The 26,117-nt window shown below is 37.8% G+C and overlaps 1 protein-coding gene and 1 long non-coding RNA gene across 2 annotated transcripts; one reads left to right on the plus strand and one right to left on the minus strand.

The window, feature by feature from the left end:
• Positions 1-5,785: 5,785 nt before the first annotated feature.
• Positions 5,786-8,892, minus strand: LOC120437569. The gene is made up of 3 exons (XR_005611244.1): positions 8,868-8,892; positions 7,034-7,109; positions 5,786-6,150 (listed from the first exon to the last, which is right to left on the minus strand). It is a non-coding gene; the product is annotated as an uncharacterized LOC120437569 (long non-coding RNA).
• Positions 8,893-13,361: 4,469 nt separating this feature from the next.
• Positions 13,362-25,862, plus strand: LOC120437554 (programmed cell death 1 ligand 1-like). Its single transcript, XM_039608128.1, has 3 exons — positions 13,362-13,638; positions 24,834-25,169; positions 25,408-25,862. The coding sequence occupies exons 1-3, from the start codon at positions 13,575-13,577 to the stop codon at positions 25,569-25,571; spliced, it is 564 nt and encodes a 187-aa protein (XP_039464062.1). The 5' UTR covers positions 13,362-13,574; the 3' UTR covers positions 25,572-25,862.
• Positions 25,863-26,117: the final 255 nt, after the last annotated feature.

Here is a 26,117-nt window from a genome sequence, read left to right on the forward strand (position 1 = left end):
TTAGACTCACTTCTCCACATCCACATGGCTGATAACACTTTCTGGCCTTTTTAGAGCAAATGTTGTCGAGAAAGCAGATAAAAATATGCTTCCATATGCTCCAACTTGAGTATAAATCCCTTGAAAACATTGTCATTTAAGTTTATTTTCTTTCAAGTGATGATTCCACAGTGTTTCCTGGTACTGATTTGATAAACATAAAGTTGCTCTTCTTCTTTTCAGTTGCAGTTGTACAAGTGAACATTTAATGCTTCCACTATTTTTGCACCTCATTTCTTATTTGCCCTCCTGGTTTTGAAAATGTCTTGCTGGTATATTTCTGTCTCTGCTGTCGCCTCAGTGTGAGAAAAACTAAAGAAGAAATCAGAAGTGGATTAAAGAGAATGTGGTTAATGTGGAATTGCTGTGGGCACTGCTGTCACAAAGATCAGAGTGGTGTCTGTACATAAAACAGCTGACACGGAAATACAGCCCAGTTTTTGTCTGTGGCTGTACCACCATCACACTGCCAAAGAATTTTTTGGCATTATTTTACTCATTATTATATCATAGACTCATTATGTGTTTGTTTATTTATCTTTACCTTTTTTTAATCACTTGTGCAAATTTTATTTTTTATTTTTCCATCCTGATGATCAGAAGAATATTTGAGGTTTTCAGAGATCTATAAAGATGGAGAAGATTACATCATCACTCATGTCTTTATTACAGTGCACCATTGTCAAAATATCAAAACATCAACAACAGCCAATCAGATGAAGCAGAGGTAATGTTTTGTTGTCATCATATTTTTGTAGTGTGAGGACATTTATGCAGATCAGTGATTATCATTATGCTTAACTATACTATATTAACTATATAACTATAACTACATATATATATATATATATATATATATATATATATATATATATATATATATATATATATATATATATATATATATATATATATATATATATATTATTTTATTTTATTTTTTTTTTTTTGGGGGGACTGACTCACTTTTGGAGCTTTAAGTGGAAGTTAGAGGGACTGCAGTTATGGTGTACACACCAAATCACAACTGTCACCTCAATGTACTTTATATTGTAAGGAGTTAACTATAGAACAGAAAAAAAATCCAACAATCATATGACCTCAAAGCACTCTGATGACATTGGGAAGGAAAAACTCCCTTTTAACAGGAAGAAACCTCTAGGAACAACAAGTAGGCCTGCAGAGCGAGAGCGAAGTGCTCTAATAGGGTGATATGGCACTACAAGGTCATATCACTTGTCTCAAGGTGGTGTCGGAGAGGCGGATGTTGTCCAAGATAAAGACAATGTTGGATAACACCTCCCACCCACTCCATGACATGCTGGTCAGTCACAGGAGCACGTTCAGTGAGAGACTGAGAGTACCGGAAAGCACCACTGAACAACACAGGAAATCATTCCTGCCTGTGGCCATCTACCTGTACAACTCATCCACTTAACACACTGTTTACTGCAACAGCTACACCCTTTTTGCACATGTTCTTCCTTTCTCAGCTATTTATTAATAAGTGACTTTATGTATACATATGCCTGTATATATGGTGATATTCTTAGTTGTGTATTGTCTGTCTTTTTACTGTTTGTTTATAATGAAACACTGTAACGAAAAATAATTTCCCCTAGGGATCAATAAAGTATTCTGATTCTGATTTAATGATATTTATATTATGAAAAGCTGATTTTTGTTTTGTTAAGACTCTCTCACAATCAAAACTCTGCACCAATTCCATGAATGATTCACTTCCTCGTAAATCATCAGGTAATGAAACAGTTCTAATGGAAGCTTCAGACGTCACTGATCATGTGACGTGTGGCGTTTTTGTTTTTGTTTACACACGTGCTAGAATGTCACCTTTAAGCTAAAGAACACAGTTGACAGAGAATAAAGAGGTGACAAGAGAGTGTCCTATCTCGTTGTACAACGAGACACTAGCCACGTGTGTCACACACAGAACAGCAGCGGGCAAAGTTAGGAGCTCTGCCCATCCGGATATAAGTTTTGACACTGTTTATTTATGAAGGAAGATAAATAAAAGAAAGTGACTGCTGTTGTCCTCTCTGTTCTTCAGTGGAGACTTGAGCAGAGTGGCAGAATGGATTGTTTACGCTATTTTTTAAGAGTTATGGAATTGCTTTATGGTGCTTTAAGTTTGATTGTACGTGTCAATGTATAATGTTTTCAGTGTATCAATTTGTATGAAATATATAAATAGAGAGGTGAAGAGTGAAACGTCTATTATGCAGAAAGTACTTAAGCAGTAATTACTTAAGCTGCTGCTGCGGTATGTCCAGTACAATTTTCATCACTTTCCCTATAAAATATCTGGAAGTTAAGCAAGATTAAATCACTCCATAATACAGCCCACACCTCAGAAAGTACAGAGTACTTACAGTGTAATTGTTTCCTGTAACAACCTGACTTGTTGCCCACAAATTGAAAGTAAATATAGGTTACATGCGCCGCCTTAGTTCCGGCAGTGTGGCAGTCGCAGCTGCTGGAGCTGGACCAGCCAGTGACTTGGCAGCCACAGAGCATACGGTTGCACCGGTTAAGGTGTGGCAGTCGCCAGCAGGTGCGGAACACGGTGAGGCAGAGGAGCAGGCTCAGAAAAAAATTATTAATCAATCCTGGACTTTAGATAAATATAACCTCTTTTCTTCCTTCTCTATCCTTTCTTATCTTTTAATTATGTCTAAGTGAAGTTATCTTGCACTCCCTGTGAAATACATCAGATGGACTTTTTAGTGTTTTTTAGTGCTGTGAAATAATAACTTCTCTAAAATGCTTTAAACCAAAAGTAACAAGCCAGTTTTGAAAATGTAAGGAGCAAGTACAGATCAGTACACATCTGTCAAAAAAAGTGAAAGGTTGTTAAAAAAAAAAAAAAAAAGTATCTGAAAAGTCCTGTCCTGTCTGGCAGCTTTTGCAATCAAAATCATGACCTGAATGTGCTGTTGTGCCAAACATATTTGCTTTTCAAAGACAAGCTCTATAAATTCTCTCTGGACTTTTCTTGTTAGTGTTTTTCTTTTTCTTTTACTTCTTCGTGCATTTCTATTAATATTTCAGTAATGACAGATCATTTGGAAGAACTGAACATGATTTCTTAAGATAGAGAAATTAATTAATGTTTTTGGCAAGTAGACTCCGGTGACCCGTCATGGGAGAACAGAATCCCAGTGGTAATAGGATTTAACACAGAGTCCCCGAGAGTCTAGATGCTGGTGAAGATGAAGAAGTAGGCTTAGGTGGAGCTCTGAGTGACTCAGCTGAGGTGGAGTTGAGGGTTTCACAAATAAGACTCTGAAAGGGAGAATGACAGAAAGCACAGATTTAAACGACGCAAAGTAGAGGCTTATTTGGTGAAAACAGACAGGCAAGAAGATGATTGCTACAGTGTAACACTGTGGGAAAGTGGTAGTGATGTAAAGAACAGACTAGCAGTTGACACCCAGGAAAGCAGGTAGATGAATGGGAAAAGGATAAGAATAAGATAACAGAGCAAAAATGGGATGAAAATAATAATTATTTACATGGGACTTTTTAAAACACAGTTACAAAGTGCTTCATAATTTTAATAAAAGCTACACATTAAAGATAAGTACGCTAGATGTGCCAGCTCCCTTTCAAACCATGTATGTCTCATCCATAAAAAAAAATCTTTGCAACTATCCCTGCCAGTAAAAGCGTGTTGTTTCCACAACACTGCCAAGGTCCACAAAGCCACTTGTGTCAGAATGTTCACTAAACTTGCAAACGCACAGAATATTTTTGGTCATTGTTTGGTTTAACTTAGCACAGCTGTATGCTTCCTTTCTATTGGCTGTGCAAAGGTACATCACAACGTGCAGCAGTCATAATTTGAATTTCAGTTCAATTCAGTTTTATTTTATTCATACAGCACCAAATCAGAAGAACAGTCACCTCAAGGTGCTTTATATTTATATTTGCTTTATATAAGGTAGACCCTGCATAATACATACAGAGAAAAACCTAACAATCATATGACCCCCTATGATCTAGTCCTTTTAACCGGTAGAAACCTCTGGCAGAACCAGGCTCAGGGACAATTTGAAAGAAATGTAATTTTTCTAATTATCTGAAGAGATTATAACATAAAACTGCAGTGGATTCTTTTGTTCATTTGAACAGAACGAATATAGTGACCTGCAATTATGTTTTAGTTTGAATTACTGAATACTCTACTCACTCATTCAATCAATTAGTCAATCAATCTTTGTTGGCAGACTTTATGTCCATTGTTTAAATAAAAAAAAACAACAAGAAAACATAAAATATTTGTAAAGATATGAAATCATTATATATAAAAATATACAATTACTTAAAGGATATCAATTAGTACACAAACACCTCAACCAGTGAGTGCTTCCTCAGATTGAATGAGTAACTGGAACCACTCACTGTTTCTGTAAGTGCTAAAATTAGACTGTTAGAGCCATAAATGTGAACATTAAATTTCTTAAAAGTACATTAAAAGTCCAAACACCCACAGCTACAAACATCTGACTCCTCTACGTTTTCTACGAAGCATTCTCATTGCATCATTACATGCAACACGCAGCTTCTACAATTTTAAGATGACCACAAGGGGGCAGTATATAACTGGGTACAATACGCTTTAAACAAAACCAGATTAACTGGAAATGAACAGAAGCTGATTTGCAATAGTATTTGCCTGCACATAGAGCTTACATCGTTGTCTGTATATGTCATCATCCTCATTCATTTGATCAGTGATAAATATTTCACCTTTTTATGAACCTCAGGAGTTTTTTGGACAGTTTAAACACAGAAATTTAGCTGTTCATCCTGATTGGTTCTACATATCAAGACTGAACTTTCAACAGCATTTTACTTTATATCATAGAGCACACCAGAAGCTGCTGTAATCCAGCACTGCTTGGACTAAAAACAACCAGGTCATGATAAGAGGATTTATCAATGTTTAATCTAATACACACCCAGCTGTAAGGAACGCCACGTCACTATTCAAGTGTTTGTATGTGTCAGCGTTTTATTGTCGACTTTGATATTTTAATCTCTTCAAAATGAATAAATACAGTTCTATTGTCTTGTTAAATAATAAGGGAAGAAAAGCAGTAGATTCTAAAATGTTCTGGCATGTTGTTCAGTGCATGAGTTGACATTGTGAATGATTAAATAAACCTGAAACTTTGTTGCTGCACATGAACTTTGTAGGTGTTGTGTTGATCAGATTAAAGACTGAAACAGAAAGTACTTTTTACTGCTGATGGTGTTTATTAAATGTGTTCACTGTACTCTGGAATTGTGACCTTGTACATTTATTTATTTCACAGACTTTATCTTCATTATTGACAGACAGGCTGAAAGACACCTCTCCACATGTTAGCAGAGAAGGTAGTTACATAAAAAACAAACAAAGAAACTGTCATACATCTGTCACTTTGTTTTATGTCTTGTAGTCCCACCTATGGAATGAGCAGATAAGAAAGGAATGTGGTTGCTAAGGAGTTGTTGCTATGGACACTGCTGTCATACAGGTGCAGGGTGTGGGCTGTAGAAAACAGGATGACATGGAAATACAGGTTAGTTTGGTTTGTGACTGTGCGGTACAAACACACACAGATTACACGCAGATTTTACTTTTTATTTTTCTCCTTATTTTTGTAACTTTTACTGGTTTTTCATCAAATTTATCCTGGTAGCCTTTGATTTACAGGAAAGCAGACAGGTATACCAAAGCTACACTTTCTAGATTTTAGTGGATTTTATTTTTTTGTTTTTTTATCATGATGGTCAGACGTCTCTTTGAGGATTTTGGAGATCTCTTCAGAACAACAGTAACAGTAAGTGCTGACACCTTTCAGTTTTTTAGCTCAACAAACTGACACTGTACAGGAAGTGCTGCAGCACACACACACAAACGTCCTGCAGACTATTTGCTGCTGCTCGTCTTTTCCATGTTTTCTCTGTTTCTGCTGCTTCTTTGTCCTCACTGTAAACAGATGTACTGAGAGACTCCTGCACTGATGTTTCATAGGAAAGTCCAAACAGCCTCACTGGTTCTCCATAAAGAACAAAGATTTGCTCTCTGTGGCTCCAACACAACTTAAAGACAATCAAAGGTGGACAAAGTTATTATTATTATAATTATTTTTCTTAAAACACATATTAAAGTCCAGTCCTACACAGTAACTTCTTAATAAAGCTTAATAAATCTGCTAGGAAAATGAGATGCAAACAAAGACTGTGTGACAGGAGGGAATGTGAGACTAAACACAAACCAGATAAAATCAATGTAAATGAGATAAGAACACATCAAAATAAATACACAGAAAGTGAGAAACAATAACTAAATGGGGAAACGTAGAAACAGGAATGAACTTAAATGTCAACAAAAAACAAGAGAATGCAACCAGGAACTAACAACTCGAAGCTAAATACAGTAAGGCAGCCACTGATGAAGTCAAGAGTGCTGTGGTCCACATAAAGAAAATGATCGTATTCCTCACTTCAATCAAAATACAAAAGAAAGTGACATTGACATTAAAACTGTATTTAAAAAAAAAATCATCAAAAACAGAGGCTGTTGGCTCTAAATTGCTGCCCAGTGATATGCAAAGTGTTAATGCTGATGATGTGACCAAACTGCCGCTGGGACACAAATTTCTCTACAAGGGCTATAAATTTGGTATCCAGGGTAATGAGTAATATTACACACTAACCACCTCCTACTACCAATTATAATTCACTTAATCCATTTATACAGGTGAGTAAAATTGAATTTTGTTACTACTGTGGCTCAACTGCAGTAGCTTTGCAGTCCACCAGGTGTCATTGGCCCACACTTTGGGAATAAAGCAATAAGGAAGTACATTGAGAAGCAAATATAAACACTTAGCAAGCAAAAAATGAAAAGGAAAATGTTAAAAAAAAAATTTTTAAAAAAACCTGGAAGTTGACTAAAAAACATTTATCAAAGCTCCAATACCATGATGATGGTGAGGGTCATGATGGGCTGGCAGAGCAACAGTCTCTCTCTTTTCATAAAAGACTGGAACAGAAAGCTGCAAAAGCAAAGAGACAACATTTTGAGCACACATTGCAGGAAAACAACATGTAATGACATATAACTTAAATTCATGTGATATGACGGACATAAATTATAAAAATCTAACAACATGTGAATAAACTAGAATGCACTGGAATATTTGCACTGTGGCCCTGAGAGGCCACTGCAACTAAGGAAAACACCAACAAATATAAGAGATGCTGAAAAACCACACAAAACACAACAGAAACATAAGAAACCCCAAACAAACTAAACAAAAAATGCAAAAGCAAACTATTTTTAAATCATGAAACAACACACAAGAGTTTCTAAGGAAATACAGTAAAGGGCTAATCATCTATGTACTGTATTTGAATTTTTGCCTGCAATGAATCAGGAGAAGCAGCCCAATCCAAACTACCAAAGATAACTCAGTTTGACACATAACATTTTTGCAACAACAAGCTGATTCACTTAAAGCTATCAGTGGAAAACCTGGTGGTGTGCAGTGTGTTATCAAAAAAAAAAACATAGAGTAGGCTGGACAGTAGCAACGTAAAAGAACTGGTAGGCATAAAAAAGAAAATCTAAAGCAGATGAGCAAAATCTGAAAGCTATGAAAAGGAAAAAAAAATCCACCAATGATCCTATCTCAGCTCTTGCTTTATGTGCTCACTGTGTTTGAGATTAAATCTAAATTTCCAAATTCCCAGATGGAATTTGAATCTGGAATGTTCCCTCCTCAAATCAGATTTCCAAGTCAAAGAGTGAGAACAGCCACACTTTTCCCGATTTAACACTAAGAGGGAGGCAGTGAATGTGGTCCACCAGACTTGATCCATGAATGTGTTTTAAAACAAGTATTGTGCTGTGTTATTAGCAGTGTTGGTCAAGTTACTTGAAATACTAATTCATTACTAATTACTGATTACTTCTCCAAAAAGGTCAATCATTTTACTTTACCTATTAGTTATTTTTAAATGGAATTAGTTATTTTATTACTTAGTTACTTTTAAAAACATGATACACAACCTGAATAGGTAATAAAGCAGTTGTAGACCTTTCAGCCCAATCCTACGTTGTCTGCATAATCCCTCATATAAAATGTTATCAAATGAAAAAGTCTCTTTTTAAAACTTGTTTTATTAGTTTAAGCCTCTTAACATTATGCACACTACGTCAAGTTTAACATTTAAACCTATTGTCTGCATATTCCAGCATATAAAATAAACATGTGTGTGTTTACACTAACTCTTTCAAATAATTCAATTAAAACACAGCATAAAATAAATGCAATCAGCAGCACGGAGTCCTGACGCTCTTAAATCTATTTTCAAATGTTTAGCAGGAGTTGGGTGGGGAGTGGAGGGGAGGTTTGCCCTGGTGCAGGTGCCACAGTGCTCATGTCAATGGGTGGATCTGGGTGTTTCTCTGTGAATTTCATATTCCCATGGCAGCGTGCTAGGGGCTTGCACCAAATTGAAGTTAATGTTTTTACCATAAAGAGAAGTTTTCTTCTCACGCAGAGTGTCAGCACTCAGCAGACGCTAATGTTTTTGTCACTTTTTACGTAATCAAACTTCAAAGTTTACTTCCAAGCTTTAACCGCTGCATGGTCATACTACATTATCCATTGTTTTTCTACATTGCACGCTCGTACGTCATTGTCATGAGACACTCTCACAAAGAAAATCACGGTTTAGTAACGCAGTTTCCCCAAAATCAATTCAATTAACAAAACTCAACATAACATGGCTCTGGTAACACAGCTCACCTCTCCTCTCTCCTACATCTTCTTCTTCTTCTTCAGTCAAGTTTAACGGCAGCTTGCATCCAAAACTGTTGCATTACTGCCATCTCCTGGCCGTTAACCGTCCGTCACTCCTCAATCCTCAGATCCTCTTGATGAGACCAGTATTTCTCAAAAAACGAAAAACCACCACTTTCCCTTCACCATGACTTAACTTATTAACCAGTTGTTCAAACGTAAGTTCCCTTCCACCACTCATTTCACCCCACATCACCCTCCTGTGACTTGCATACTTCCTACAACTAAGGAGTACATGCTCAACCGTCTCCATATCAGTGCACCCATCACACAGCCCAGTCGGATGTTTACCTATCCTAAAAAGAGTACCATTTAAAAAACAGTGGCCCGTCCGTATTCTGCTGATAACAACCTCCTCTCGTCTCATTAATCCGCTGCTCCTCTTAGCTTCTATCGTGTTTTGCACCCTATATAAATGTCTCCCTTTTGTTTCATTAACCCATGCCATTTGCCAGAAGTTCTTACTTTCTGTCCAAGCTATACTTTTCCCTTCAGATTTTGACAATGGTAACTGTACATCTATGCCGATTCTTTTAACAGCTGCTTTGGCCAACCTATCTGCGCTTTCATTACCCAAAACACCCACATGAGCCGGAGTCCATATTATTATTACCACATGTTTATTTTGGTCTGACAGTCTATGATGAGCAAAAAGAATGTCATACAGAATTTGCTGATGGGTAGTTGTGTATCCTTGTTCAATACTCAATACTCTCTCTTTAAGTCCCAACTCAAAACCCACCTGTTCAAAATAGCTTATCCCACATAACCTCTCCATTCGGCTATTTTAAATTTGTTTATGTATTATGATTGTATAAACGCTTTGCTTTTATGTTGCTTTTTACTCTACTGTGTACAGCGACCTTGAGTGTTTTGAAAGGCGCTTTCAAATAAAATGTAGTATTATTATTATTATTATTATTATTATTATTATTATTATTATTATTATTATTAATGCGGACAATGAATCACTGCATATCAGTACTTTGGAGACTCTGCTGTCTCTCTCTTACATCTTGTAGAGACTGGCTTTAAATAGGGCCATCAATTTCCCTCCAATTGCCCAGCCAGTACCACTCACTCAACTAAGGGATGTAAAACTCTACACAGATGATTTAAAAACACAAAAGCTCTACACACTTCTAATATGCACATTTACACAACTAAATGGCAATATTAACAAAAGGAAAAACATTCAACAAATTCCTTTAAACCTTAACACAAACAAAAGGAAGCATCTCTATGGAAAAAGGAATCCCTCCACTTAGTTTGACCCGCTGATGTCATGTGTGACATCATCAGGATTTTAAAATGAGGAAATGCCAGGCGGGCGTTTCCCCACACCTGACCCTCATGAAGACTGAAAGGACAAACAAAGTAAGTATGAACAAATGACTTAATCTGTAACATAATAAAATATAAAGAAACATAACTTAGTATTTGTCTTAAGTTGCAGAATGTTTGATTTGCCGGCAACAGAACGCTTACACAAACAAACCCGGGATAGTGAGTGAAGCAATGTTACTTGACAAATAGCAAATGGAAGCAAATACATAGAAACAAAATAATGTGTATAATGTGCAAAATAAAGTAAACACAAATGGGACAAATGGAGAGCTTTACAACTACTCCACTTTGTCACACCATTCTCTTCCACTTATACTATCCAGGGATGTGGGGGGTGCTGGAGCATATCCCAGGGAGACGCAGGGTACATATAGCCAGAGGCAAGCTCCACCCTGGACAGGTCGCCAGTCTGTTGCAGGGCTAACACACAGAGACAGACAATCATTTGCGCTCACATTCACACCTATGGGCAGTTTGGATTAATCAATTAACCTATCCCCACAAACTGCATGTCTTTGGACTGTGGGAGGAAAATGGAGAGGAAAATGAAAACCAACACAAACACGGGGAGAACATGCAAACTTCATACAGAAAGACCCTGGCCTGATGGTGGAATTGAACTCAGGACCTTCTTGCTGTGAGGCAACAGTGCTAACCAAGCACACGGTAAAGCAAAAATTTTAGCTGTTAAATCAGCTCTAGTGCATATGATTACAAAGTTAAAAATTTGAATATAGAGAAAACAGAGCTGGTTCGACAGAAACAACACAACTTTGTCAGGTTTGGGAACAGCATTTCTGGAACATTACTGAGCAGCATGGGGGCTTTTCAATTCTCATACAAATAGCAGATGAGCTAGGAATTTTTCTCTGTGATCAGAAAAATTATTGTAATTATTGTTTTTGTATGGAAGGCATTGTCTGGCACCTCTGTTTTTTTATAAAAACTGTTCCGACTCCACTGAACGGGGATTTTCTATTTAACAGCATTCTGAAGTCACCAAAAAGTATGATCACCAACTCCACTGTTAGATTATATGCAATGATATGTGTTGGCATGAACTGGTATTAATTTGTGGAAGCTGAAACTTTCCATTTAATGTCATTCTGAAGTTATGGAAAGACAATCTCCTAAAGGCTTTTACTCTGAAATGCAAAAGAGATTGATTTGAGATTGAGAAGTTACCACTGTAGAGGTTGTGTATGGTTTGCATGAACTCCAATTACTTAGTGGAAAAAGTAATTGTCCTGTTAACAGCATCCGCGTTTAATTATTAAAAGTACCAAATAAACAATTATAATTACGATATTGATGTGATAAAACTGTGGGGTTGTATACTGTCAATGTAGAGTGAAATGATCTTGTGGAAACAGCAACTTTGCTTTTAATGGGATTCTGAAGTCAGTGAAAGAGTGGGTCATACATGCGCAATTTCAACAGGCCATTACTTTGAAAGGCAAAATCAAGGTGACTTGAAATTGACTTGATATCCCTGTGATAGTGTACACTGTCGATCGTGAGTGAAATTATCCCGTGGAAACAGCAATTTTCATTTTTAAAACATTCTGAAATAATTGAAAGAGTATATCACATATGGGCAAATTCGATGGGCCATTTATTTGAAAGGCAAAATCAGACCAACTTGAAATTTACATGGTTGTACTGTCGGGTTTGATACTGCTGATCTAAAGTGGAATTATCCTGTGGAAACAGCATATTTTAATTTAAGAGCATTTTGAAATCGTTAAAAGAGTATATCTTTTGTGGTCAATTTGAACAGTCTTTTATACTGGAAAGCAAAATCAGCCTGACTCAAAATTGATATGGTATCATAGTGGTGTTTGATACGTTTGATCTAACATGGATTCATCTTGTGGAAAGAGCAAACTTCAATTTAAGAGCCTTTCGAAATCATTAAAAGAGTAGGTCGTCTATGGGCAATTTGAAAAGGCTTTTTTTTTTTTTTTGGAAGGCAAAATTAGAGTGACCTGATCTTGACATGGTATCACTGTGGGGGGGTTGTATACTGTTGGTCTAAAGTGAAATTACCCTGTGGAAACAGGAATTTTCCATTTTAGAGCATTTTGAAATCACTGAAAATTAGGTCAAATATGGACAATTTGAAAGGGCTTTTATTTTTGAAAGCAAAATCAGAATGACTTGATATTGGTATGGTATCACTGTGGGGTTGTATACTGTTGATCTAAAGTGGAACTACCCTGTGGAAACAGGAATTTTCCATTTTAGAACATTTTGAAATCACTGAAAGTTAGGTCAATTATGGACAATTTGAAAAGGCCTTTATTTTGGAAGGCAAAATCAGAATGACTTGATATTGGTATGATATCACTGTGGTGTTGTATACTGTTGATCTAAAGTGGAATTACCCTGTGGAAACAGGAATTTTCCATTTTAGAGCATTCTGAAATCACTGAAAGTTAGGTCAATTGTGGACAATTTGAAAGGGCTTTTATTTTTGAAAGCAAAATCAGAATGACTTGATATTGGTATGGTATCACTGTGGGGTTGTATCCTGTTCATCTAAAGTGGAATTACCCTGTGGAAACAGAAATTTTCCATTTTAGAGCATTTCGAAATCATTAAAAGAGTTGGTCAAATATGGGCAATTTGAAAAGGCTTTTAGTTTTTGAAAGCAAAATCAGAATAACTTGACATTGATATGGTATCACTGTCGGGTTGGATACTGTTGATCTAAAGTGGAATTACCCTGTGGAAACAGCAATTTTCCATTTTAGAGCATTTTGAAATCATTAAAAGAGTCGGTCAAATATGGGCAATTTCAAATTGCTGTGGTTGGATAGTGTTGATACAAAATGCAACTACTCTTTGGAAATATGACTTTTGCTTTTAAGAGCATTCTGAAGTCATTGAAAGAGTAGTTCAAAAATGAAAATTCACAGGGCTTTTACTTTGAAATCCAAAATAAGATGGCCTTGATATTGACAGGGCACTAATAGTGAACAAACCTAAATTATATGTTATTATGTTCTTAAAATATCTGATAATTCACTCGAAGATGGCTTTTATTTTGAAATCCGGTTTCCACATCCATATCCCGTAATAGACGGGGAACAGAAAACAAACTGGAGGCTGTCTTGACTGCAATGCTGGAATTGGAGGCTGGCTTGACACCAGTGCGAAAAAGTAGTTCTGACTTCAAACTTCATTTAAAAATTAACTAATTACTGTATTCAGGCTTTAATCCCAGGTTCTAAAATACACCAAAAGTACCAACATCCTCAAACATTTAAGCTAACATCATCAGAAGAAGTTGAAAACACGGAAATGGCTGCTGGAACATCTGCGTCACTCTGCTGGTTCATCTTTGTCGTCGCGTCTGTCTCTGCAGGTGAGATTTAACCGTTAGAAACCAAACTGCGATGCTCGCCGAGATGAAGAAGATTAAAAAGCATTGACCTGGTTAATTTCCCAAACAATTATTTTCATAGTTATTCTGTGTGTTCGCGTGTGAATTCGACACGAGGCTGGGTGGAGTCTCCTTCAGCGCTTCTTTATCCACTAACGTAGAGTGACTGTTACACGATATAACACTGAGTGGGAGCTTTTGTTTGTTTGTTTGTTTTTGTTTCGGTGTTTTGTTTTGTTCTTTTGTTTGTTGTTGTTTTTGACTTTTGTTTTTTGGGGTTTTTTTTGGGGGGGGGGGGTCATATTTTCGTTATCCCAGAAACACGAGTCTAAACCGTAGCTAGCAGGGTGCTGCTCTTGTAGTGCTTGTTAAAAAAATACCACACCAACCACTTCCCACTTGTCAGCTACCACTCCAAATTGTCCACCATCATAAATACCAGTATTGTTTATGTGCTAAACTGACTGCAGTGCACCCTTCTGGGGTCCGTTCTTCGTACCTCGCTAAGTAAGTTAGCCGGATTTGATTGTTGACGATTTCGCGTGATCTTGGATCGTTCGGTTCTCCGAAGCTCATCTGCGACTTGCTGTCATAGCAACAGATCCGTAAGCGTAAGGCCACTCAGGTATGTCCGCTGCATTTATACGAAAGCAACAGCGACATTTCTCCACTGTTTTTCCATAAATAAATATTATCAATGTAACTAAAGATAATGCAGCATTTGATTCTTTTCTTGCTTTCATACAGATACATACAGGTCATTGCCTAAAAAAAGAGAAATGTACTATTAATCATTCTGTGTCATGTATTCGATTATTTCAGATGTAATTCATATTTTAGAGTAGTAATAGTAAATTACTTCGTGTAATCAAGATGAGAGACCACGGCTATAAAAGCGAAGGTGGATTTGGGAAGCATGTCGCAGCCATGTCCTGTCCGTTTGTACGCGAAGAAAGGAAGGTGCAAGATTGATAAGGAGGGTTTACAGAATTCAGCGTATATTGCGGGATAGACGGGATAGACAGGATATATATATATCAACTTACTGTGCATGCTTCAGTCACCCCTTGCATGGGAACAGGTAGAAGTGATGGAGTGTTATGTAAAACTACACACACAAAAACCCACGATGTCAGTAAATGTCACAGTACAAAAAGCATTTTAATTAAGGCAACAACCAAATATTTTACATTGTACAAATAGAATTATGAGCTCATTTACCAGTTATGAAGGTGCTGCTACTGCACCCCGGCTGCTGGTCTAAAGAAGAGCTGCCCCCAGGGATGCCCTCAACAATGGGTCTGGTGGCATTCAACCCTAGGGCCAGCTTCTCTGCCGGGGTGTGACGAGGGGGTGCAGGACCACCACCTGTCTTTATTTACTCTGCCCTTTTCTTGGTTGCTGTTATAAACAAACAAACAGATTATTTCAGGGTCTCTTTTCAGGGCCTTGTTTCAGAAAGCCGGTTTAGAAAACTCAGAGTTAAAAATGATACTCAGGGTTGAGTAACCCCGAACTGTCCAACTCGGAATATTCGGTTTCAGAAAGGCTGATAACAATTAGTTCAATCAACGCGGAGTTGCTTTAACCCCAAGTTAAGCGCGCGCATAAAGCCCTGATTAGTGGAGCACAGATTAAGCGAGTCACCATGGAGACGGAGGGAAAGAAGGCGCGGTCAATGTATTTTACAGCGCTTGAGGCCGAAATTCTGATGGCAGCATATGCCGATAACATGCAAATTTTGCGGAAAAAAAGTAACACAGCCTCAGCTGCAAAAGAAAGGGAGCATGCATGGCAATACATAGCCGACAGAGTCAATGCGTGAGTGTTAATTTAAACATTGATCTAGGGATTTCCACCCATTTAACACGTTATTTTATTATATTTCATTTTATTTTTATTTTATATATTTTATTTTGTGATGTGATGTGAGCGCAGGTGCAACCCAACAGGCCCCAAACGTTCCTGGCAGCAAGTAAAAATGAAATATAAAAAATGTAGAGGAAGAGGGTCCAGCCACTTCTCCAACAAACCTTTCCTCAGTAAGATGTTCAGCACTGATTTACAACCAACCTAAGAAGGCATGTACTATGAATGTCAATGCTATTTTCTGTGTTTCAATAGCTCCCTGTAAAGCAGCTGTACAAGACCTGTTTGATCAAGAAAATAAAAAATGCTTTTTGGAAATGGAACACTTCAAGCAGCAGAATGGAATGTGAGTGCCATCTATACAGCCAATCACGCCTGGGAACCCTGAAAATAAATGTAAAATCTAAGTAGTAGTTCAAGTATCACCACATCATGAATTAAGTTTTGTTCATCCTGATACCTGCAATTTTGTGGAATCCTCTTTGATAAATCTTGTGGGTCTATGACCGGGAACACCACAAACGAGTACAGGAGACGTTTCAGTGCAACTGTAACATTCCTGACTGCCCGACAGACGGTAGCCTTGGAAACGTGCTCAGCGTCACCAATATTATACAGAAAGCTCCCGTTTGCAAAAAAACGAAGTGCAATAGAAATAATATGTACAGAACTGAGAGAATGTCCGCAATGTGTCACATGAGCAATATAAGGCCTGAGGATGTTATTCAAATAAATTATGGATTGTGCTGAAAAACGGTAACGCGTTCACACAGAAAATCATCAGGAAATGATAAAATGTCCAAACGCGCTCTAATCACTCTCTCCGGCGGAGAGCTCTGCGGAGAATTTGGGCTTCAACATCTACTGGCTCTTCAAGGAAGGGGCACCATGTCTGACACTTCCTACAGTCAGGTTTCCGACAAAGAGGCGGAGAAAGTCAGGGTTAGTTGAAGTAAACCTGCTAGGGGGCAGGTTAGCTTCACGGAGTGTGTCGTCATAGTAACGCACTCAGAATTAATCTAAACTTGCTTTGTGAAACCGAAAACCCAGAGTTTTCGTTAACTCAGGGTATACTTACTCAGAGTTTGCACTAAACTGGCTTTCTGAAACAGGGCCCAGGTGACTAAAAGCAATATAAGTGATAAATATTACCATTCTGTAGAATATTCTTGTTTCACTTTTACTTGTTCCCATGTTCTAGTGGGTCCTGTTGTGGCTCTAATGTGAAAGAGGATATAATGTAATATAATACATCATATCAGATACATATATAATATGATATAATATAATATGATATAATGTAATATAATATAATAAATTACTTACGAGTTTAATTTGTCAGCAACTTTCTGCCAGCCCTCTCTCCTTGCTTTTTTTTTTTTTAATATATATATTTATTGAGATTTTTTGATATAAGAAAAAACAAACAAACAAAACAAACGAAAAAACAACAGACAACACAACAGCAAGGGCTAAAACACACAAATAAGACAAAAGTTTACACTGCAACAACGAAAATATTGCTTCAACACTGGCAATAAACAAAAATAAAACGCTAAGGTGGAAGGCTAAGTTATTGGTGATCGATCAAATAGGACTTTGTTTTAATACATGATCTAAAAATGGTTGCCACACATCAAAGAAATTACTAAGTTTGTCTGCTAATATATACCTAATTCTCTCCATATGTAGTAGAGCAGTCAGTTCTGTGAGCCACATTTTGAATTGAGGTACAATATCCGTCTTCAAAGAGTCAAAATAATTTTTTAGCAATTACCATTCGAACAAAACTGTGGTTTGTGCAGCAGAGCTAAGGTGTAAAAGGGAAGAGGAAGATCCAAACAATGCAATTATTGGGTCCGGCTCTAATGTGCAATTATAGATATCAGAAAAACAGTTAAAAATATTCAACCAATAGTTATACAATTTGGGACAAGTCCAAAACAAATGAGTAAGAGAGCCTTCTCCAAGTTTACAACGATCGCATATCGAACTGATAGAAGGAAAAATCCTGTGCAGTTTAGTTTTTGAATAATGAAGTCTGTGAAGCACTTTAAATTGAATTAACTGATGCCTTGCATTTATAGAGCAAGAATGGATCATACACAGACTCCTCTCCCACACCTCATCTCCAATCAGCAAACCAAGCTCTTCCTCCCATGCCATCTTCAAAAAGTCAGATTTAGAATTTAAATACTCAGAAAAGGCTTTCACAAAACCAGAAACCAACTTTTTAGAATCCGGGGAACTCAGAAGAAGTGTAAAAATTGACCCCTCTTCCGGAAGAGATGGAAAATTAGCAATACTCTGACGGACATAGTTTCTTATCTGTAAATAATGAAAAAAATGTGACGCAGGGAGAGAGAACATATTCTTATGTTTCACTTTTACTTGTTCCCATGTTCTAGTGGGTCCTGTTGTGGCTCTAATGTGAAAGAGGATATAATGTAATATAATACATCATATCAGATACATATATAATATGATATAATATAATATGATATAATGTAATATAATATAATAAATTACTTACGAGTTTAATTTGTCAGCAACTTTCTGCCAGCCCTCTCTCCTTGCTTTTGCAGCCTTTGCAGTGTTCCCCTGCGTTTTAATTAAACTCTGAAACTCCTGAAATCCCTCAATCAAGAGTTCTTGCTCTGCTGTCGAAAAATACTGAGCGCTCCTTCGACATCTTCGCCGACCAATCACAGGGTTGCCGATCAATGTTTCTACTATCGACGCGTAGCCCCTTTTAAGCCACCCAGTGATCTCAGATTACTTCATCCAGCTATACTAATCGTCAACAACAGGTGTGTTCGGAGAACCGGATTAGCGAGCTCAAAGTTAGCGCGATGATTTGATCTTGGATGTGTCATTTGATCTTGGATGTAGTAAGCGAGGTACGAAGAACGGACCCCTGGTCGCCCGTGCCTTTATATTTACATTATAATCCATTTCAACAAGCAAAAGAAAAGAGAAGTGGCAAACATTCAGTGGATTGCATTTTGCAGAAATGTTTTTGCAGAAATTCACAGAGAGCTCTCCAACCAGCAATCAACTGTAATGTCATAAACAATCTGACACCAACAAAACATTTGCAAAATGTAAAAAAAACAATCACTTTAAAAGTTCACAAGTCTACAAGCCAGTGTGCTAATGCTTTGTCCCAATCCAACATGAAAGAGGATGAGTAGCAGGAAGTCAGGGCAGCTATGACAACGATGAAGAGAGGAAGGGCTGTTGGTAGCAACAGCATGTGCAGGAGAGTGCAGAGGATTGTTGAAACACATTGTTTAACACAATCTTCAAGGGTTGCCTGAAGAAAGAAGAAGTGTGCTTTTCAAGAACAAAGGTGATGCGTAGAGCTGTAAAAGCTACACAAGGCTGATGAGCCAGACCTTGAAACTATGGGACATGAGGGTTGTTAAAGGTGAGAAGAGAGGTGTGGCTTCATGACAAGAAGGAGCTTTACAAACGTGATATTTGCTTTGAAAGTGTTGATGGAAGGTCAGAAGAAGCTTCACTGAGTCTTTATGGACATAGCAAAAGTACATGATAGGGTGCAAAGAGAGGAACTGTGGTACTGCATAGTCTGTGTGGCAGAAAAGTATGTAAGGATGGTGAAGTACATGTATGGCAGGGGTGGGCAATTCCAGGCCCCGAGGGCCGGTGTCTCTGCAGGTTTTACATGTGTCCTTGAACCAACACAGCTGATTTAAATGGCTAAATTAGCTCCTCAACATGTCCTGATGTTCCCCAGAGGCCTGGTAATGAACTAATCATGTGATTCAGGTCTGTTGACCCAAGGTGAGATCTAAAACCTGCAGGGACACCGGCCCTCGGGGCCTGGAATTCCCCACCCCTGATGTATGGAGACAAAGAGCCAGTGGTGAGGTTTGTGGTAAAAGTTACACATGAGTTGAGGTTGGTGGTGGGATTACAGTATATCTAGTAACTGCTGCGGACACCTTCTTGTTTGCAGTGATGATGGAGACATTGACTGAGGTAATTTTTGCAGACTATTTTGTAGTAATATGTAGTGAGTACAGAGAGCAGGTCGAAGAGAGAAAAAACCCTCTGTTACAGTAGAAATGAGACAGAATGCATGTGTGACTAGAGGGAGAAATGAGTAGAGCACTGCTTTTCTCTATGAACCGCCTGACAGTTTGCCAGAATCGCTTCAAGGCAGAAGAAAACTCCTCCCTCACCTGAGCTTTCGCTTTAGCCAAGCAGCGTTCCACTTAGCCTGCTGGTATTCTAGCCTCTTCCAAAGTCCCACAGGCTAACCAAGCCCAATAGGACTCCTTCAGCCTAATGACTCCCTTCATCTGCTGTGTCCACAGTCTGGTTTGGGGGTTACCACCATTATAGCCACCAACCATCTTGCAGCTGTAGTTTAATCCAGCAGCCTCAGCGGAGGTACTGAACATTTTCCATTATTCTTCACGAGTTTCTAATCCATCAGAATTTATGGTTCCAACAATTAAAGCAACCTTGAAGCAGGTCAGCAGCCCCAACCCATAACACTACCACCAAGTTTGACTGTTGATAAAATGTTATTTTCATTAAATTATTTTAGTTTTATGGCAGACATTAAAAGATTCAGTCAGTCCATGGAATATTTTCTCAAAAGTGTCATCAAGATGTTTTTGCCAAATATCAGATGAGCCTTTGTTTTGTTTTTTGGACAGGAGTGCTTTTCTTTATGTATGCTATTTTTTCCCAGTCTCCTTCTTTTTGCTGAATCATAAACTGTGAACGTAACATAGGCAAGTGAGGCCAGCGTTTTTTTTTTTGTTTTTTTTTTTTACTTTGTGAATGAGTCATCGTTGGAGTAAGAGCCTAACATGATGGTTTTGCCTTTTGAAATTGTAAAGCGTGATTCACTTTTTCAGACACCTTTTTATTTAAGCAATTTCTTGATTCTGGTCTGGCAACAATCGAGCCTGGGTGTGGATAGTGGCACTGAACTCGACTAGCTAAAGAAAATGTGGTTAATCATGGGCACGTTATTTTAAAGCTCTTTCAAAGTATTAAAGTAGAATGAAAGTCTTTCAGCAGCCAGCCATGCGGAAATTGCATCCAGGGAACAATTTCAGAGGACAATTGGAGATAAAAACCTGCATGTACAGGATATCTGGCCCCTCTTTTGCTTAACAAACCTTCATCACCAGTGAGAGAAACATGTTTTGTATTAGGGCTGCTCGATTATGGCAAAAATGATAATCACGATTATTTTCACTGAAATTGAGATCTCGATTATTTGATGATATTTATTTAACAATAACAATGTATTGAATAATAGCTTTAAAGATTGTCAAAAAATAATATAAAATAGTGTGCAAATAATGATTACAGTGCAAATGTTTGCAATATAAAAAATAAATGAAAAATGTAAACATCTATGTTTAGTGAACTTCAAAATACTGCACAATATTTGATCCACGTCTGACTCTGCGAACCCATAATGTTTCCACCAATGTTCCCTCAAATATGTCATGTGTCTGAGCAAACACACAAACTCCCTGAGCGATCCCTTGGACCACTGTGAGCGACATCAGACGTGTGCACTGTGGTCATGCCACCATCTAATCTATCCAAGTTACATGGTTTATTAAAATAATCAAATTACAACATTTACATTTATGTTAGACTACTTTTAATTAACTGCTTTAGCCCACTTACAATGAAAATTTAAAAGAATCTTGTTCATGACCTGTGTTAACACTATTGGAAGTAAAACTAACTTGAACTCCAATTTTGAAAACACAACTTTCTTTCTTTTCTTTTCATAAAGCTCTGACTTATTATGAGTCTGTGGTCTGGGAGAGAGTCCTGTAACTCTGTCTGCCAAATACAGCATGTAATGACCAATGCTGTGCAATTAATTATATAGTTACTTCCAGGGGCGATTCTAGGATTAGAGCTTTGGGGGTGCTGAGCACCCAGAGAGCTGCCCAGCCAGGCAAGATAAACTTTACACGTCACAATGAGACTTCTTCCCTGTCTCTGTCAGTCCCTGCATCCTTAAATGTCTCCAGTTGTCCCAAGTTCTCTCTGACTGTCTCCTTGGTGCATTTAAACCCCTGTTCCTCCCTATCCTCATCGTCTGTTGTCTTCATCTCCGTTATCAGTCATCATAATTTTACCATCTCTGTGCAAGTCTGCAAATTTCTTTCTTAAATCATAAGATTCTTAAATTCATCAAATCTCTCTGTGCCTGGGTCCTCGTCTCAAAACATGACATCACTGTTTTGTACATTTTAACACAATTTAATCCCCACATTTGAGAAAGAAAGGCAAAACACTTTTTTTGAAAAGTCTGTAACAAAACCATCAAATCTGATAAAGGTTATTTAAATGCTGCAAAAGAAGAATGGATTGGAATAGAAAAAAATACATATCCTAACCTTAATTACTGGGGGAAAATAATGAATGATGCTCATAGTGAGTAAGAAGTGAACTGAGTGCATTTGGACAGAGATTCACTTTTAATGTGTATGTATAATATAATACAGATACATAAAAAACACTCCCAAAACAGAATAAATTATTACAAATAAAAATCTTTAATGCAGATACTAATTTTACTAATTTAATAATACTAATTTTGTGTTGTAAGATTTATGAGTTTCATGCTTTCATAGTGGTACTTGGGAGAGCTTGACATTTTTCTCAGGTGGTACACACTGTAAAAAGTTTGAGAAACACTGATAAGTGTATGTGTGCTTTTGGAAAACATTTAAAGCTGCTGTACAGAATCTTTGAAACAAGCTTAAAACACTTTTAGAATATAAACAGAGCACTCTGCTTCCCTTTACAGCTCCTCACTCCACCAGGGCGCTGTTTGGCACTTTCTGATACTGTACTGCGGCAGTCATACAGACAACTGGACGGTCCAAAAGTTGGCCTACCTATTACTGGCTGAGGTTTTAGTAGAGTTGTGGTAACGCAACCAACTGATCAGTTGGTTGCGTTACCAGAAAAATAGATCATTAATTTTAATCTCCCCAATCAATGATAATGTTATGTTGGAATGTTGTTAAAGAGGGTCAAAAATGTTTCAACCCAGTTTGTTTTGCAGATTCTGTATAGCAGCTTTAATATAGGGAGAACACAACTTCCAGACTGTGTGAGTAGAATCAGGTTTTTTCTCTTTGTTAGTTTAACAGTTTCTGTTTTGCCTGTCACTGTTCCCTGTCTGTTTTCCTACCTGGTTCTTCCTGACCTTGTACTTTCTCCTCACGTTCCCTCTTTCCTCTCTCCCTCTTTGGACTGACAATCATACACAAATAGATTGTATTCAATTAGATGAAAAATTACATTAATATGAAAAAATACTATTAAGATCACTAACAAAAAGTCCTCTCTCAGTCTACTTTCAACCAAAAGGAAAATAACCAAACCACATGAACATCTAATAAAAGATATAAATATTGAAACACTGATCCAACATTACTTTTGATTGACGGATCATTTGATTTTACACTTTTACCTGAATGTGGCTCCTTTTTTTTTGAAAAAACTTCCTTATATCCCTTATGAACCTGGCTGTCTCTCTGTACACACACACACACACACACACACACACACACACACACACAACAGGAGTTATAAGGTTAATGGGCATTCAGTCAGTTAGCTAGTTAGTATCCATTTCAAACAGGACAGTGGTAACAACAGCAGGCTACGGACAATTTTTAGTTTTAGATTTTAAATATGCTATATAAATTTCAATGGGAGCAACAGGACGGTCAAATGTCGCTGATTTTACTACAGAGCAGGACGGATTGTAGGGTAGCAAACATCGTCGGAAAACATGTTTTCAACACTGCAGGTTACGTGGGTGTAATGTTTTTCAGCTAAAAAGAAACATGTTATGACTCCTACCTAACTATATAAAGAGTAACTGAAGGTTAAATGCAGCTAATATGTCCTGTTTTAAGCCAGGCACTTTAACCTCCGCTCCGCTGCGTCTCCTGCCGCTCTGGCAGCAACGGAGCTAGAGCCAGAGTAGGGGAGAGCCGAGCTGGAACAAACCATTTTGGGAGGAGGGGGGGTGTTATCTATACTTTTGTTGTTAAAATGTTATGTTTCAACCAAGTACTGTATGGTTTTTATATTTTTAGCAGTGTGTCACACAGACAGCAAATATTGTCCAAAAAAAGTAAGAAATCTTTGGGGGTGCTTTGATTCATTTTGGGGGTGCTGAAGCACCCCCAAAAATGGGCTAAAATCGCCCCTGGTTACTTCTTCAAAAAAGTAACTCAGTTTGGCAAACAACAAAGTTTTTTGCAGCTATTTTTTTTAGTGCAGCCAAGGCGTTTTTAAATAAACATTTCAAACTATTTACAGAACAATCAGCTGTTCTGCATCAAATCTGATGCCACACAAATTATTTGTGCCACTTCAAAAAATAATTTCTGTCCACTATGAGATAAAGGAAACAACAGCCTGATACCTGCAGGCCTGACAGCAGGAGATGTATCACTCCTGTAACACCTGTAACATTCAGCAGTCGCCTCATTGCTCTGACACACACAAAAAAACTACACTACACACTAACTACACAAGATTTGCGCTAAACGTCTCAAATCTCTCACATCTCAAAACACCACCGTCACTCCTAAAACTTCCCCCGTTTCTTAACAACTAGATACCACGCTGCCAAATCATTTTTTGATTGGTCGAAATGGTACTTTTTTTGACCAATAGGAAAGGGTGGGGGGTTTTTTGGTTTTGTTTTTGCTCACAGGCGGCGAGTGTTTTCCTTATAAAACGCCGTTTTTACCGTTTCTTCCCGCAGTAAATATAAACAACGAGCTTAGAGGGAAAATTGGTTTCCACACCACTTAAGTCGTTTTACCTCTCTTTTCAACCAACGGCATTCTTTCTTCAGCAGCCATTATCCTCTCCAAATAACTTCTGCTTAGCTTTCCGAGCTTCCCTCGGGTCCTCTTAATTGTTGTGATGCGTGTTCGAAACGCAGAGAGGTGCGCTCGATTTGCCACACGGAGCACCGCGAGAGTAAAGCACGAGGGAGGTGCTAATAATCGGCTCAGTCATTTTTAATGATCGTTGAAACCCAGAACGTAATCGAGATTAAAATTCGATCAATTGAGCAGCCCTATTTTGTATATTGTCTATTATTTGGTTTATGTATATTTTATTTTAAGTTGTATAAATTTTTTGTAATATAATGTACTATGATGAGGGTTAGAAAGTGTGTGTGTTTGGCTGCTGTAGAAGTAAACTGTTGCACTTTGATAACCTTTAACCTCTCTGCTCTGTGTTGTTTCCTCTTTCAGACCAGAAAAACATCACAGCTGAGTCTGGACAGGACGTCACTCTGACATGTCGAGCTCCAAACAACAACATCATTCTTTTTAAGTGGAGCAGAGCTGACCTGGGTAAAGCTTATGTCCTTTATTATAAGGATGGTCACTTTGATTCAGCCAACCAGCATCCATCTTTTAAGAACCGGGTGGATCTGCAGGACAGGCAGATGAAGGATGGAGACGTGTCTTTGATTCTGAAGAATGTGACGATTAATGACGCTGGAACATACGAGTGTCGAGTCATCCCACAAGTGAGAGAACCTCTGACTATCATCAGCATCATCTACCTTCATGTTGTTCCTCCAGGTGAGTGAGTAGAGTTGAGTGTGTGTGTGATCAGAGGTGAAGCTGCTTCCTGGTTGTTGATGTTTGTTTCTAAAGATGTTGTTGATGAGACTTTGTAGAAAGCAGCTGGTCTGAGTGATGTGATCAGAGTGCAGTAGATAATGTCTGACAGCAGTTTGAAGAGGAAATGGATTCTGTTCTGTTCTTCACTCATCACCTACCTGACAGCTGACACCTCACACCTGTTTCTCACCTGCAGCTCAGACAGGAGGACACACAAAGGCTGGAGGGAAGGAGGCTGGAGGGAAGGAGGCTGGAGGGAAGGAGGCTGAACAGAGGGAAAATGGATCTGTTCCGCTGAAAGTTTGTCTGACAGTTTTTAGCATGCTTCTTCTTGTTACTGTCGGTAGCAGCTTGTTTTGAAATGTCCCAAAGATTTACCAGATTGACTCAGAGTCTCCTGTTGAGGTTCCAAATTCTTGGTGTTGACACTGAAATATGAAAATACATTTAATGTGACAGTAGAAAAGAATGACAGACATGACCAATATTGAACATTCAGCAGGTAGATGTCAAATTTGTAGATTTTGATTTTATTTTAAATTTGTACATGATTATCTCAAAAACAGATAAGCTCTGTGAATTATAAATAATTTGTCTGATGGTGTTTGAAATTGATTGGTCAGCTGAATAAAGTCTGACAGGTTGCTATTATTTTGTGTTATGAAACCAACGAAAGTTCCATGTAGCTACAATATCCAATGTTTTCTGTCAAACTTCAACAGTTTCTTTAATGAAGGAGACTCTTTGGACTGTTACGTAAGTTTAAACATTTCAAGAGCTGGTCACATTTTGTTGATTTGTTTTTTTTAGATTATTTTTTTTGGTTCATTGTGTTTTTTATGCACTAGTGGAAGTTTTTCTCAGGGTATTTATTTGTGTAAAGATTTTAATCAGAGGCCTTTTGAA

Source organism: Oreochromis aureus, linkage group 3, assembly GCF_013358895.1.
Source record: "Oreochromis aureus strain Israel breed Guangdong linkage group 3, ZZ_aureus, whole genome shotgun sequence".
NCBI lineage: Eukaryota > Metazoa > Chordata > Actinopteri > Cichliformes > Cichlidae > Oreochromis > Oreochromis aureus.